Source organism: Theropithecus gelada, chromosome 4, assembly GCF_003255815.1.
Source record: "Theropithecus gelada isolate Dixy chromosome 4, Tgel_1.0, whole genome shotgun sequence".
In the NCBI taxonomy this organism is placed as follows: Eukaryota; Metazoa; Chordata; class Mammalia; order Primates; family Cercopithecidae; genus Theropithecus; species Theropithecus gelada.
Window position 1 is genome coordinate 161,593,746 of NC_037671.1, and position 16,129 is coordinate 161,609,874.

At 39.5% G+C, this 16,129-nt stretch overlaps 1 protein-coding gene and 1 non-coding gene across 2 annotated transcripts in view; one reads left to right on the forward strand and one right to left on the reverse strand.

Annotated features, from left to right (window-relative positions):
• PEX7 (peroxisomal biogenesis factor 7) overlaps window positions 1-16,129 on the forward strand; it is a 93,166-nt gene that overhangs the window by 30,973 nt on the left and 46,064 nt on the right. Inside the window, exons 6-7 of the mRNA XM_025382887.1 lie at window positions 11,456-11,562; window positions 14,714-14,827. Coding sequence (XP_025238672.1) covers window positions 11,456-11,562; window positions 14,714-14,827 — 221 coding nt within the window. The remainder of the gene's footprint in view (window positions 1-11,455; window positions 11,563-14,713; window positions 14,828-16,129) is intronic.
• On the reverse strand, window positions 711-844 carry LOC112623986. The gene has a single exon (XR_003119320.1). It is a non-coding gene; the product is annotated as a small nucleolar RNA SNORA27 (small nucleolar RNA).

Here is a 16,129-nt window from a genome sequence, read left to right on the forward strand (position 1 = left end):
GACGGAGTCTCGCTCTATCGCCCAGGCTGGAGTGCAGTGGCCGGATCTCAGCTCACTGCAAGCTCCGCCTCCCGGGTTTACGCCGTTCTCCTGCCTCAGCCTCCCGAGTAGCTGGGACTACAGGCGCCCGCCACCTCGCCCGGCTAGTTTTTTGTATTTTTTTAGTAAAGACGGGGTTTCACCGTGTTAGCCAGGATGGTCTTGATCTCCTGACCTTGTGATCCGCCCGTCTCGGCCTCCCAAAGTGCTGGGATTACAGGCTTGAGCCACCGCGCCCGGCCTACCTTTTTATTTTATGTAATCTTGTTGATATTTTTTATTATTGAAGGTTCTTTTTCTTTTTCTTTTTTTTTTTTTGTTTGAGACAGAGGCTCTGTCGCCCAGGCTGGAGTGCAGTGGTGCAATATCAGCTCACTGCAACTTCTGCCTCCCTCCTTCAAGCGATTCTCCTGCCTCAGCCTCCCGAGTAGCTGGGATTACAGATGCGCACCACGATTCCTGGCTAATTTTTGTATTTTTAGTAGAGATGGGGGTTTGCCTTGTTGGCCAGGCCTGGTCTCGAACTCCTGAGCTCAGGTGATCCACCCGCCTCGGCCTCCCAAGGTGCTAGGATGACAGGCGCGAGCCACTGTGCCCGGGCTATTTAAGGTTCTAAAATTGCCTTGATTTGGGCAATTTTTTGTTGTTTTTTGTTTGTTTATTTGTTTTCAGTTTGTTTTCTCTGACAGGATACATGACTATGACAAACATCGAGTTTGCCTGAGTTTTAAAAAGGATATTTCCTTTGCCCCACTGGAATGACCAGTAATTACATACATCCAGTTGGCAGAGTAAAAAGAGGGTATTGATTTGTTTTTAATCATTGTTCTCTTTATGCGTATGACCAAATATAAATCTGATAGTGACAAAATCACAAACTAATGCAGCTGCATTTTTTAGACATCAGTCAGAATTATGTGTATTAGCCATTAGTCATTTGCGCTGAGTCACACACACCTCTTCCTTTTACATTGGTCTTTGTGTAGCATGGAATACATAGCATTGACTCTGGATAGTGCTGTAGAATCTGTGGTGTATGAGACTGAATAACAGAAGATTAATTGTTTGTAGAGCGTTAGTATAATCACAACACTTAACTTTTCAAACTATCTGAATAGTGTAAGTGGGTAGTAGAAAAGCGATCTTTTATCAGCAGAATGACTGCTTCTGTAGAAGAGAAGACACCTGTTTAATTACATTACCTTCATGTGTTATGTTAGAAATTAATATAAATCTTGGTCGTATCAGCCAGGACTCCCTTGGTTGAAAGTAGAAAAAAAAAAATTCTCACCCAAAGTACTTTAAGGAAGAAGATAACTTATTTGCTCACATAAGTGAAATGTTCTGAATTAAATCTGGCTTTATAGTCATGGTTGGATGTAGGGCTCTGTCTTCTGTTGTGTTGGTTTCAGAATCAGGGTATCAGGCACCACATGATGGCAAGATGGCAGTAGCTCCAACCCCTAGTACATCCTTTCTGGTTTCTGCCCAGTAGGAAAAACTGAAAGATTCCTTCTCAGACATCCAGGCAGTTTCATTTTCTGTCATGGGCTCTGATGAGTCCTTGTGGGTGTACCTGAACTAATCAGTGCGTGTGGCTGAGGGGGATATAATGTGTTGATTGGCTTAGGCCTGGTTAGTCCCTGCAGTTGGGAATGGAAAATGAGAGAGAGTGTTACCCAAACAACATGGACTGAGGATGAAAAGAGTGAATCTAGATTAGGTGAAAGTAGGTGGATGGAGTCTAAGGGGCCAGTATTCACTAAATTGGCTGCACATCTAAGGCTTCGGATAAATCAGAGGGGATTTGATGAAAATCAAGTCCTAGACCTGTAAGCTCTAAAATATGTTCTTTAAAAACTTTCCTTGTGAAATGGATACAGTAAAGCTGTTTTCTGCCCATTTTTATGACTTGGGGAACTCATTGGAAGGTTGATTTATCAAACATTTGCTATTTTCCTGAAATAATCCTTTGTGATGATTTACAAATATTAGTCTACTTAGTACTTTTTAAAAGATTCAAAGTTCTTCTTCCACTCGGCAAAAATATTGGAAGGAGTTGAGGTATAGTAAAAAGTCAAGGCAAATTCTGAAACTCTCATTGTGCCTTAGCCATTTCAGAGACAAGAACATTTACTTACTGAGCTATGTTCCATGCGTTTGTAAGCAAATGCAGTGCTTAGGTCTTCTTTTCTTCGCTTGTTTTCATACATTTCCTGTAACACTTGTGTATTCTTTTACATAGCCAAATGCCTTACATAGCCAAATATGAAAATATTTTTGATTGTTATTATATAAGATATGGTAGTAACCATCTTATTCAAATTTTTAAAACATATCTGAGTTCATTTTGATTATTGAGAAGGACGTTGCCCATGAGTCAGTCAGATATTTATCAAATGTCCATCATTTACTGGAGATTCAGTGAGGAAGACAACAGATGGAGTTCCTGCCCTCCTAGAGCATATCGTCCAGTAGGAAAGAGGAATGCTAAGACAAAATCTAGAAGCAGCTAATGATGAAGACTGTGAAGTTCTTTAAGGAGAGGTAATATAGCACAGTGGTCAGGAATAAGAATTCTGGAGCTGGACTGCTTCAGATCAAGTTATACTTTCCTGCTGTTAGGAGAATTTCTTTGGTCATACCATTTAACCTGTCTCCTCATTCCTTATTTCTAAAATTAGGGTGATAATGGTATCCATATCATGGAGTGTTGAGGAGGAGTAAGTGGCTAATGTGTATAAAGGGCTTAGTTAGAACAGTGACTGGCAGAGTAAAAGCTCTGTGAGCATTACCTCTTTTTTTTTTTTTTTTTTTTTGAGACAGGATTTGGCTCTGTTGCCCAGGCTGGAGTGCAGTGGTGCCATCTCAGCTCACTGAAACTGCCTCCCGGGCTCAAACAATCCTCCGACCTCAGCCTACTAGCTGAGACCACAGGCATGCGCCACCACCTAATTTTTGTATTTTTGGTAGAGACAGGGTTTCACAGCGTTGCCCAGGCTGGTCTAGAACTCCTGGACTCAAGCAATCCTCCCGCCTCAGCCTCCCAAAGTGCTGAGATTACAGTTATTATTAACACGTATGCCTGGAATTCTGTGGAAATGTATAAATGGATTCCTGAGCTTGTCAGAGTTGACTGGTCAGATTACTTCCCTCAAGAAACAGTCTAAGCTACTACTTTATGAACAAGTAAGAGGAAATGGGAAGTGGGAGGCAAAAGCTGGAATGTGGAGAGAACAGAGCATTTTTGAGGACCATCAGAATGGCCCTTGCAGTGTATGTGTGCTGTAACAATCGACAGTTAGTGCTTATCTGAGAGCTAAAACTCGTAAAGCTCTAGAGTGACTTGCTCTAGGTAGACTCTGGAATGCATGGTTGTATAGTAACATACTAGTCCAGTGATTCTAGAATCTGGCTAATCATCAGAACCATTGGGAGAGCATTAAAAAACAGCAGCAGAATTCTGGACTTCATCTTAAGTCTTGCCGAATAAAAAGACAGAATACCTCTGGGAGGTATATTTTTAAATCCCAGCTGAATCTAGTGAGCAGTCCAATTTGGGAAGCACTGTACTAGTCTATGGAATAGCTCTGCTTGAGATGCCAAATTGACAGCTTAGTTCTATTTGAGGTAATGGGAATTGCATGTCTGTTTTCCCATTGTGGAATATACTCAACTCTTTTTTAAAAAGCCTACATAATGGTTTCAGTGCTGAATTCAGAGAAGTGGTTTCTTTAGTTTGAGAACTGCTTGGTTTTTTTCTCAGTTTTGCTAGTGAATTTATCTTTATTAATTCTCTTGCTTTGTCTTCTTGCTTACAGACAAGTGCTTGTTATAAAACATAACATAATCTTTGCATAAAGTAATCCCAATTGCAAAGTTTGTAGTATGGAACCCATAGTTGTAAAATACTTGTTTTTCATGGTGGAAGCTTACGTGATAGGCAGTCAAGATATATTTTTATGTCTAATCCTGTTGCACACATATAGTTAAGTGTATCTTTCAACTGATTACAACTTATATTTTAAGATTATATATGAGAACATAGCATTTAGTTTACTCCAAGAATTTAATCACCTTCAAGGTTGTATAGTTTTGCAAATCTGGAATCAAATTTGTTATCATTAGCTAAGCTAAGACAGGCCAAAATGGGGGAAGTTTTTAAGAGAACTACTAATAGATCTAGATTTACCTTCCATAGCAGAGTTCCCTAAAGACATTGCATTTTGCCTATTTCATGATAGTTGTGTTAGTACAGAATTCATATTTCTAAATTATATGAGATAGAAGGGAAGAATATTTGAGCTCTTTTTATGAAGAGGATTGATATGAAGTAAATTATCTTTGGAATCATGAAAACTAAATTGTTGCTGTCACAGACTCCATCTAGTTGCGTAAGTCATAACCATGCCTGAATGTGTGGGATCAGTGGTTAAAGCAAACCTCATTCTACTGTAAGAAAAAGTCATATTACAGCCGAGAGGCACAGGGCATTTTCGTTAAGTTATATTATATTGGCCCCAAAGTACCTTATTGCTACTCAGTTCACCTCCCAGTTTTAGACTCTATGTTTACACTCATTCTCCTTATGCAACTTCCTCTTACCTGCTGCAATTTGAAATTAGACATAGTAACAGCCAGCACTTCCTCGTCCGTATTGTATATTTAAATTCACTGGTTCTGGCCAGGCACAGTGGCTCACGTCTGTAATCCCAGCACTTTGGGAGGCCACAGTGGGCGGATCACTTGAGGTCAGGAGTTTGAGATCAGCCTGACATGGTGAGACCCCATCTCTACTAAAAGCTCAACAAAATTAGCCGGGCTGGTGGCAGGTGCCTGTAATCCCAGCTACTGGGAGGCTGAGGCAGGAGAATTGCTTGAACCCTGGAGGAGGAGGTTGCAGTGAGCCACTGCACTCCAGCCTGGGCAGCAGAGTGAGACTCTGTCTTAGAAAAAAAAAAAAATTCACTGGTTCTGTCAGTGGCAGGTCTGCAGTTGATGAGAAGCTGGCAATTCAGGTGAGTCTATGGCACCATCACAGGGCCCTGATAAATGTCTGCCTGTCAATGAAAGGCCAATTGTCTAGAAAATTCAATTTAAAAAACAACATAAATACAGATGTCCTGGCAGCTGAAAGAGCTGAATGAGTCATTGTACCATTTGGTCATTAGGTCTCTTTCCTACCTGGAAAACAAAATGGTGAGGACAAAGTGCCAAATGGTTACATCAGGAGTTGCCATCAAGGAAGTGGAATTCTCAGCTCCTGCCCAACAGTCTTCACATTTTTGTGCCCATTAAATTAACTGCAAGAGGGGACAGCCCAAGCCATGGCTTTTTTTTTGTTTTTGTTTTTGTCTTTTTTTTTTTTTTATATTGCATGAGAGTGGTGGTGTGGAACAAAACCTCCCAACCTTTGTTACTATGTTTTTTAATCTTTTATTGGAGTATAATACACATATTGGACAGTGTATAATCTTAGTATACAATTTGGTGAATTCTCACAATGAACACATCGTTGTAACTGGCACCCAGGTAAAGAAACAGAACGTTCCCAGAGAGCCTCCTCCCATCCTTGTAGTCACTTCTCACCACCCCCCACCCCAGGTGCCCAGTGTGTGGCCTTCCATAACGTGGATTAATGTTGCCCATTTTCATACCTTTGTTACTGGTTTCTTTCATGCAACATGATGTCTTGTAAGACTCATCCATGTTATTCCTACAATAACAGTTCTTAATCTCCTAGTCCACATTCATTGTAATGTTTTGTCACTTTTAAATTTTTTTTTTTTTTTTGAGACAGAGTCTCGCTTAGTCGCCCAGGCTGGAGTGCAGTGGCGCGATCTCGGCTCACTGCAAGCTCCGCCTCCCGGGTTCACGCCATTCTCCTGCCTCAGCCTCCCGAGTAGCTGGGACTACAGGCGCCCGCCGCTTCGCCCGGCTAATTTTTTAATTTTATTTTTTGAGACAGAGTCTGGCTCTATCACCCAGGCTGGAGTCAGCGGCACAATCTCGGCTCGTTGCAGCCTCTGCCTTCTAGGCTGAAGCAGTCCTCCCACCTCAGCCTTCTGAGTAGCTGGGACTACAGGTGCATGCTACCAAGCCCGACTAATTTTTGTATTTTCTCTAGAGACAGGATTTCACGGTTGCCCAGGCTGCTCTGGGAACTCTTAAACTCAAGCGACCTGCCTGCCTTGACCTTCCAAAGTGCTAGGATTACAGGTGTGAGCCACCATGCCTGGCCTGTTTTGGTACTTTAAGTCAATTCACATACTCTTATTAAGGTGAACCCAAGCTCATTGATCTTGAGACAATGCTGTAGCTATAGTAGAATTTATAGTTTTAACCTAGTGTTAGGTATAAATTCCTGAAAGTTAGTATATATTGTTTAGGCATTTCATATGTTTTAATGGAAGCCTCGTGCTTAATCTAATGGTTTTCTTTGGAGCTAGCTTCAGGAGACTGAAGCTTCAGGAGAATACCCTTTGCTCCCTTATTGTAATGAGTGATTTCCTTTGCCTACAAGTGATAGAACTGGAACTATGTTAGATCTTTGTGAAATTTGTTAAAAAGCGTACTCCAGAAAAGGAAGGGCTGCTTGAAAGGCCCAGGACACATTCTGTCTCTCATCTGGACTTTTCTCTACTTGTTGACTTGACTCTGTGGACTGGCTTTCTCTACACAGTGAGACACATGGCCACCAGTGAGTGGCTCCTGAATTTTTATATATATATGTATGTAAATTCACTATATTTATATACACACACACACATATACACTGAAGGCTGAAGAAGGTCATGAGAGATTATGTCGTCAAAGCTATATATATATATTTTTCTGTATTTTTATATATATATTTTAAAATAAAATAAAAATTAAAAATAAAAAATTATATATATTATATATTATTTATATATAGATAATTTTTATTTTTTGAGACAGAATCTCACTCCATTGCCCAGGCTGGAGTTTAGTGGCGTGATCTCAGCTCACTGCAACCTCCACCTCTGGGGTTCAAGTAATTATTGTGCCCCGGTGTCCTGAGTAGCTGGGATTACAGGCGTGCGCCACCATGCCTGGCTTATTTATTTATTTATTTATTTTTGTATTTTTAGTAGAGACAGGGTTTTGCCATGTTGGCCAGGCTAGTCTCAAACGCCTGGTCTCAAGTGATCCTGCCTTAGCCTCCCTAAGTGCTGAGATGACAGGCATGAGCTCCTGTGCCTGGCCATATTTTTACGTTTTTGAGACAGGGTCTTGTTCTGTCACCCAGGGTGGAGTGCAGTGGTGCGATCATGGCTCACTGCAGCCTCGACCTCCCAGACCCAAGCAGTTCTCCTACCTCAACCTCCAGAGTAGCTGGGACTACAGGTGTGCGCCACCTTGCCTGGCTAATTTTTAAATTTTTAAATTTTAAATTTAAATTTTAAATTTTTTGTAGAAATGGAATCTCACTGTGTTGCTCCAGCTGATCTCGAACTCCTGGGCTCAAGTGATCCCGTAAAGTGCTGAGATTACAGGTGTAAGCCATCATGTCCGGCCTCCTGAATTTTTTAAGTTGTAAATGCTACCATAAGAGAAGGACAGACATTATTTTTTCAGTTATAGTTCAGAAAAATCCCAAGTACCTACCTTTGACCTTTCAGCTGTAGTCAGAGCAGAGACTGAGGTACTGTAGTTGGTCTTGCCTGGACCTACCTTTGGTCAGTCAGTTGTGTTGAGGTGTAAGTCTTTATAGAATCACTTGGTGAGAAAAGGACATATGATATTCCTAGAAAAAGGGTATTTCTGGGCAGGCCAAACACTAGACATCCACGTCACCCGGCATTACACACTGAAGGCTGGAGAAAATCATGAGAGATCATTGCTTCAAAGCTATTTGGCATTCTGGAAGCAAATTCTACTGACTGGTGGCTAGACCACAGACAGTGATTATAATGAGGGCCCTTGAAGTTATTTGAAGCTCTAACCCCTACCAATTCTGAACAATTTCCTTGTGGTACTTTCAAACTCATCATTTGTTTTTCACAATGAGATATGTTGTCACTAGTGGGTCCTGAATTTTGTAACTTGTCAATTCTGCCATAGAAGAGGGACTGACATTATTTTTCAGTTGTAGTTCAGAAAAATCCCAAGTACCCCCATTTGGCCTGTCATCTGTAGTCTGAACAAGGAATGAGGTGCTGTGGACAGAGGTACCATCCTTAGCTAGGTCCAAAAATGTTTGTTACTCTCATCTATCAAAGTGGTTTTCAACCTTTTTTTAATGTAGTAAGACAATATTTTTAAATCAAAAAAAGAAAAAAAAATCCTGCATACAAAGCAGTAGTAGTACGTATTTGTGGATCCATAAAAATGTAATAGAAGTATTACCAAAACGCAGACTAAAGGGCTGTGGACCACATTCATGACTGTTGTGGTCTCTGGGCAGGGAGATGGGAAGTGGTATTGAAAATATAACAGATTTTTCTCCAATTTAAAGAAAAAGTAACATAGGGCTGGATGAGTGGCTCACACCTGTAATCCCAGCACTTTGTGAGGCTGAGGCAGGTGAATCGCTTGAGCTCAGGAGCTGGAGACCAGCCTGGCCAACATGGCAAAACCAAAAATAGAAAAATTAGTGGGGCATGGTGGTGTGCGCTTGTAGTCCCAGCTACTCGGGAGGCTGAGGTGGGAGGATCGCTTGAGTCTGGGAGGTGGAGGTTGCAGTGAGCCGAGATTGCACTGCTGCACTCCAGCCTGGAAATTAAAAGAATTAAAATAATTCCTCCAGAATTAGCCAACATTGATTGTATGGCATTTGTCCTCCAGCAACACAAGGAGGCAGCAGTGTAGCGTAGTTGTAAAGCTGTAAAGTACACATGCTGGGGACCCAGACTCCCTGAGTTCTGGGTCCAGGTCCTGGTTCTGTTGCTTACTATCCTGGGTAAGTTATTTCATCTCTATATGCTGCATTTGTATAGTACTATATTCCTCATTTGTATAGTACTATACAATTACTTTTTATATCTCCAAATTCCTGCTTTATGTAGTTGTGATGTTTTTAGAAAAAATATGTATAAAATGCTTAGAACAGTATGTGGCACATTGGAAGCACTCAATAAGTATTAACTATTATTCATGTTGTTATTACTGGGGGGACAGAAATAACTTGTAATCATGGGTATTTTTTCTCATTTAAAAAAACACATATTGAGAGCTTACTACACATCTGGCACTGTACTCACGCTACTACCTTGTCTCATTTCAGCCTTACAAGGCAGTTATTTTATTGTAGGTAGCAAACTGAAGATCAGCAAAGTAACTTGATTAAGCATCAGTGAGCACCAAATGATTGAGCTGGATTAGAACCAAGCTTGGGAACTCCAAACGCCCCGTTCTTAACCTCTGCATTTCATTACTGCCAACACATTTCTTATCTTTCTTAAGCAACTTCCAAAGAAGCCAGGAAAAAATTGCCTAGGATAGCTAAATTTAGCTTAACAGTATATGATTTAGAATTGGGAATATAGGAAAATACATGTAGATAAGTAAAAGATACTTTAAAAATTTAGCACTTTTATATACCGTATTTGGCAGTGTCTACTATGTGTTAGAGACCATGCCAGGTGCTTTACAGAAACTTGGTGAAATTCTTAGACAGTGCTGCATGTTGGGCATTCTGTGTCTCCTTTAGAAATGAATCAGTCTCAGAGATATTGCATATCCTATGCAGGGACCTAGAACCACAAAATGGCATTCATGATCCCAACTGCATGCTTTTCATTACATGGAACTGGGTTTTCTCCCATCGTCAGTTGTTTGTATTTTACTTTTGAGGTAGCTGTATATATTCTGGATTTTATTGATCTTGTCATCTTTTTTTTCCTATAGTTTAGAAAAATTGGAGGCAAGCAACATGTAAAACATTTAATCAGGTGACTGTGCAGTTAGGTAATGCAAACTATTTTTGTAATAATGCAAAGTGTAATCTTTACATGTTTTTTGCTTGTTGGCCAGGCATGGTGGCTCACACCTGTAATCTCAGCACTTTGGGAGGTTGAGGCGGGAGGATTCCTGAGGTCAGAAATTCAAGACCAGCCTGGCCAACATGGTGAAACCCTGTCTCTCTCACTTTTTTTTTTTTTTTTTTTTTTTTTTTTTGAGACAGAATTTCACTTTGGAGTGCAGTGGCACAATCTCGGTTCACTGCAACCTCTGCCTCCTAGGTTCAAGTGATTCTTCTGCCTTAGCTTCCCGAGTAGCTGGGATTACAGGCGTCTGCCACCATGCCCAGCTAATTTTTCATATTTTTAGTAGAGACGGGGTTTCGTCATGTTGGCCAGGCTAGTCTCAGACTCCTGATCCGCCCACCTTGGCCTCCCGAAGTGTAGGGATTACAGGTGTGAGCCACCGCACCTGAGTGAAACTCCATCTCTACTAAAAATACAAAAATTAGCTGGGCGTGGTGGCACACATCTGTAATCCCAGCTACTTGGGGGGCTGAGGCGTGAGAATTGCTTGAACCCAGGAGGTGGAGGTTGCAGTGAGCCGAGATCGTGCCACTGCACTCCAGCCTGGGCAAGAGAGCCAGACTCTGTCTCAAAAAAATATTAAAATAAATAGGCCACGCGCTATGGCCCACGCCTGTAATCCTAGCACTTTGGGAGGCTGAGGTAGGCCAATCACGAGGTCAGGCGATCGAGATCATCCTGGCCAACATGGTGAAACCCTGTTTCTACTAAAAATACAAAAATTAGCTGGGCGTGGTGGTGCGCACCTGTAGTCCTGGCTACTCGGGAGGCTGAGGCAGGAGAATCACTTGAACCCAGGAGGCGGAGGTTACAGTGAGCCAATATCGTGCCACTGTACTCCAGCCTGGTGACAGCGAGACCACATCTCAAAATAAATAAATAAATAAAATTTTTTTAGCTTTTTTTTTTTTTTTTTTGAGGAGAAAAGTACACCTATAGCTGGCCCGTTAACATATAGCGTACTTGACAATGAAAAGTAAAAAATTCTCCATTTTGGCTTGGTAGACTTTGCCTGCCTTTAGCAGTAAAATTGTTACTCTATTGTTGGTTTCTAGTACAATATGCTGGTACAGAGTGATCACTTTATTTCCTAACACAAGAATTTTCAGGGCCTTTCCTGCCTCAAAGAAAAAAGCAGCAGGTGTGTGATTAGTCAATATTGTGTTTATCTCTGTGAGATTCAAATTTTCCTCCTAAAAGCATTATCACAGTGCAACGTCACTTTTGTATTCCTTCATTTGAATAGTTCCTATACATTATTATGGTTTAAAAAAATAAGTCTAAAGGTGGCAATACCCTAACACTGAAAGCAGTGTATTTTTGCTTGACTTGTTATTATGAACACATTATGTCACTGCGCGTTCAAGTGGTGTGATGGGAAATGATCAAGTCTTCCTTTTTACCAGGTGATCAGACTCTGAGAATATGGGATGTGAAGGCAGCAGGAGTCAGAATCGTGATTCCCGCACATCAGGCAGAAATCTTGAGTTGTGACTGGTGTAAATACAGTGAGGTACAGTGTATGGCTCTATCCTAAGCTGCTGTCCTTCCTAATGTTAAAATGTTCTAAATTTTATTTATCTTTGTTTATGTGGACTTTGGTGGTGTTCCTGGACCATTAAGTTAAATTCTGTCCCTTTCCTTTCTAATTAATGATTGTGACTGACCTGCATTAGCATTAATTGGATGTAAGTGCTCATAAAACGGGCAAAATAAGAAACAGAAATTTTCAAAGTTCAACAGTGCAGCCTTACTTGTTTGTTTTGGGAAGCTGCCTTACCAATTTATGTAATGTTTTTCTTTATTGCTCTTAACCCTGCAATTTTGTATCATCTTTTGCTTTTATTTCTTTTTCATTTGCTAGTCAGGCTGTTGAACTATTTGTAATTTGATTTTTAATTTGACAGTCCATCAGTTTTTAAATTTTTCTGTTTCATCTTCCTTTTTAAGCCTAACCAATTTTCATGCCTCTGTAAGATAAGTGTCCATGTGTAACTTTTTTAAAGCTTCAGTTAACCACATGAACATAGGAATCAGAGATAGAAATGGATTAAATATGTGTTAATATACTACAGTCATGCACTGCATAACAACATTTCAGCCAATGACAGACTGCATATATGACAGGGCCCTTAAGACATAATGGAGCTGAAAAATTCCTATTGCCCCCGAAGACCTCCCAGCAGGACAAGATGTGGAAGTAGAAGACAGTGATATTTATAATCCTGACTCAGTGTAGCCCTAAACTAATGCGTGTGTGTCTCAGTTTTGTAAAAAAAAAAAAAAAAAATTTAAATAGAAAAAAAGCTTATAAAATAAGGATATAAAGAAAGAAAATATTTTTGTATAACTCTACAATGTGCTTGTGTTTTAAGTTTTGTTATTATGAAGAATCAAAAAGTAAAAAAAGCCAGGCGTGGTGGCGGGCGCCTGTAGTCCCAGCTACTCGGGAGGCTGAGGCAGGGGAATCGCCTGAACTGGGAGGCAGAGATTGCCGTGAGCCAAGATCACGCCACTGTACTCCAGCCTGATGACAGAGCAAGACTCCATCTCAAAACAACAACAACAACAACAACAAATTTAAAAAAAAATAGAAAATTTATGAAGCAAAAAATTACAGTAAGCTAAGGTTAATTTATTATTGAAGAAAGGAAATTAAAAAAATAAATTTAGTGTAATGTTCTAGGCCTTCCCATTCACTCACTACTCACTCACTCACTGACTCACCCAGAGTAATTTCCAGTTTTGTAAGCTCCATTCATGGTAAGTACCCTACTACCATTTTTTATCTTCCATAATATATTTTTACTATACCTTTTCTGTGTTTAGATACAGAAATCCTTACCATTGTATTACAGTAGCCTACAATATTCAGTACAGTAATATGATGGACAGGCTTGTAGCCTAGGAGCAATGGGCTGTTTCATCTAGCCTGGGTGTATAGTATACTGTACCACCTAGGTTTGTGTAAGTACATTCTGTGATGTTCACGCGAAGATGAAATTGCCTAATGCCACATTTCTCAGAGCATATCCCCATCATTGAGTGATGCATGACTGTGTTTATGTCCCTGAAGTAGTCTGTTGACCGTGACAAATAAATAAAATATATGCTTTGTTTTTTCCCAGTTTTAAATTAATTAAAGCTAAAAGAACATTGTACTGACAGAGTTCTTTAAATAAAAATAAGTAAAATAAGTTATTAATAAGTACATATGCAATTATACTAATCTAAACATTTCAATGCTGATGACTACAGTTTCAAAGTCATAAATGAATTTTTCATATTGGAAAATTAATTATGGCCTGTATGTTAGATGTTTGGGAATTCTAAACAAAGATGCTGATAGACATTTGAGAGTGGTTTACAAAATTTATTTTCTAATAACTGAAACTTTTCTTCAAATTAGCTTACACTAAAACCCAACATAGTCAGACAATGTTTGCTTGGTGCGAAAGTAATTGCAGTTTTTGCTATTACTTTCAATGCAAAAACTGCAACTACTTTTGCACCAACTTAAATCCTTTGCTGTTCTGGGTTATGTGGGGTGGACTGAGTGTGGACCCAGCACTTGACCTATTCAGCTAGGACCTCTGGGTTCACTTGGGGCTCTAGATAGCAGAATTTGTAAAGCCAGAATAGATAAGAGACTCACCACTATTTGATTACATTCTTGGATATGATTAGATATTGTATTAAGAATTGTGGTCCAAGAGAGTTGGAAACAATGATTAATTTAGATTTAGAGAACATGGAAAAATTTAATTCATAGCCTTTGCTTTTTCAGATGTACCTAAATGAACAGACCTCTTGCCTTTTAATGCCTGGAAAAACCTCAGAGTATATTGAAACCCTTTTTGTTTGTTTGTTTTTTAGAGACGAGGTCTCACTGTTGCCCCGGCTGGTCTCAGACTCCTAGGATCAAGTGATCCACCGGCCTCGGCCTCCCAAAGTGCTGGGATTATAGGAGTGAACCACCGCACCCAGTCTTGAAAACCTTTTTTTAATTTTTTTTTTTTTTTTAGAGGCAGAGTCTTGCTGTGTCATCCATGCTGATGTACAGTGGGGTGATCACAGCACACTGTAGCCTCTAACTCTTGGGCTCACACAGTCCTCCTGCCTCACTCAGCCTCTCAAGTAGCTAAAATTACAGGTGTGTGTTACCATGCCTGGCTAATTTTTTTAAATTTTTTGGGTAGACAGGGTGTTGCTTTATTGCCCATGCTGGTCTCAAGTTCCTGGCCTCAAGTAATCCTCTCACCTTTGCCTCCCAAGGTGCTGGGATTCCAGGGAAAACCATTTGAAGAGAAAGCTGGGCTCATTTGTCAGATAAAAATTTTAATCCCCTATGTACTTACTGCCACTTGTAAAGGTGGATTAGAAAATCCACAATGCTATTTGGAACTATGCCTTTTCCAGCTGTGTGTAGTGTTCCATAGTGTACGTAAAGCATATTGAGTTCTTTTTCTCACAAGTCATATTAATTTTTTGCTATTAATGTCTATGTTGACTCCTGTCTGTACTTGTTATACAAGTTCTCAAAAATGGCTCCTGGGTTCATATTAAATAATTATCAGAAAGTAGATGTTGTTTCTAGTAGGAAAGCCTGCATACTGTTTAATTGCAAAGATGTCACAGTTTATGTTTCTCTGAATTGTTTTTAGAATTTGCTGGTGACAGGTGCGGTTGACTGTAGTTTGAGAGGCTGGGACTTAAGGAATGTACGACAACCAGTGTTTGAACTTCTTGGTCATACCTATGCTATTAGGAGGGTGAAAGTAAGTTTTCATCTTTTCTTTTATATGTAGAATAAAATTACATAAATATAATCAATGAAGCATATATTAAGAAGTGTTCTGGGTTTAGGGATTGGAGTTACTAATTCTTTTTTATATGTGTTTTTGTTACCTAGTTAATTAATATTGAAAGCTAAAATTAGTTAAGAATATTTGAATAATTATTGAATGAATTTGGGCAATGTAGACATTCAATACTTAACGTTAAATAAAAATCTTTTTCTCATTCTTTCACCCCCAATCTGTTATTTCCTTTAATATTATTTTTTTAACTATAGTAATTCACTTTTAGTATTATGTTCTTTATAAGGTTCTAATCAGTGAGAGTCTCTTTGTTGAAACAGGTGTAAAGAGATGGTTAATTCTTTTTCCTAACATGATAACATACATGACTGTTCACAGATGTTTGGGATATAGAAAGTTTTCTACTCTGAACAACAGAGGATGAGGTAAATTTTTAATGATGGTCCCAGTAAATTTCTCTGGGTTATAAGATGACTTAGGTTAGTTTCCTGGCTTTCATTTAGGCAGTTTCTGCTAAATGACTGTGGAAAGCTTCTTATTAAGTGACATCTCCCAATTTCATCCTTTTTTTTTTTTTTACGTTAAGGGTAAAAAAGTACCTTATTGATTATTTTAATAAGATAATTACGGTATTCCTACTATTTTAAAAATTCTAAATTTGTTTTTCTTTTTTTTGAGATGCAGTCTTGCCCTGTCACCCAGGCTGGAGTGTAGTGGCACGATCTCGGCTCACTGCAACCTCTGCCTCCTGGGTTCAAGCAATTCTCCTGCCTCAGCCTCCTGAGTAGTTGGGACTACAGGTGTGCGCCACCATGCCCCACTAATTTTTTTGTATTTTTAGTAGAGACAGGGTTTCACAGTGTTGTCCAGGCTGGTTTCGAACTCCTGACCTCAAGTGATCCACCTGCTTTAGCCTTCCAAAGTGCTGGGATTACAGGCTGAGTCACCATGCCTGGCCAAAAATTCTAAATTTTTAGTTAAGTTAATATTTTAAGTTTCGCTGGCTGCAATGCAACATAGGAGACACATTTTTTAATAAAAATTTGTTCTATGTGGACAAGTTTTAGCAGTTGAAAAATATGCTCTATGTATATTTCAGAGTGATTCTGAGAATGAAATAAGGTAATGTAGTGAAAGTACTTTGCAAACTAAGTGCTGGTCAAATGTAGTTACATATGTGTATTTAACTATTTAAAGTGCTGGTAAGACAAACACTGAAGAAAGGTAATTGCAAAGGTCAACTTATTAAGTACATTTTTA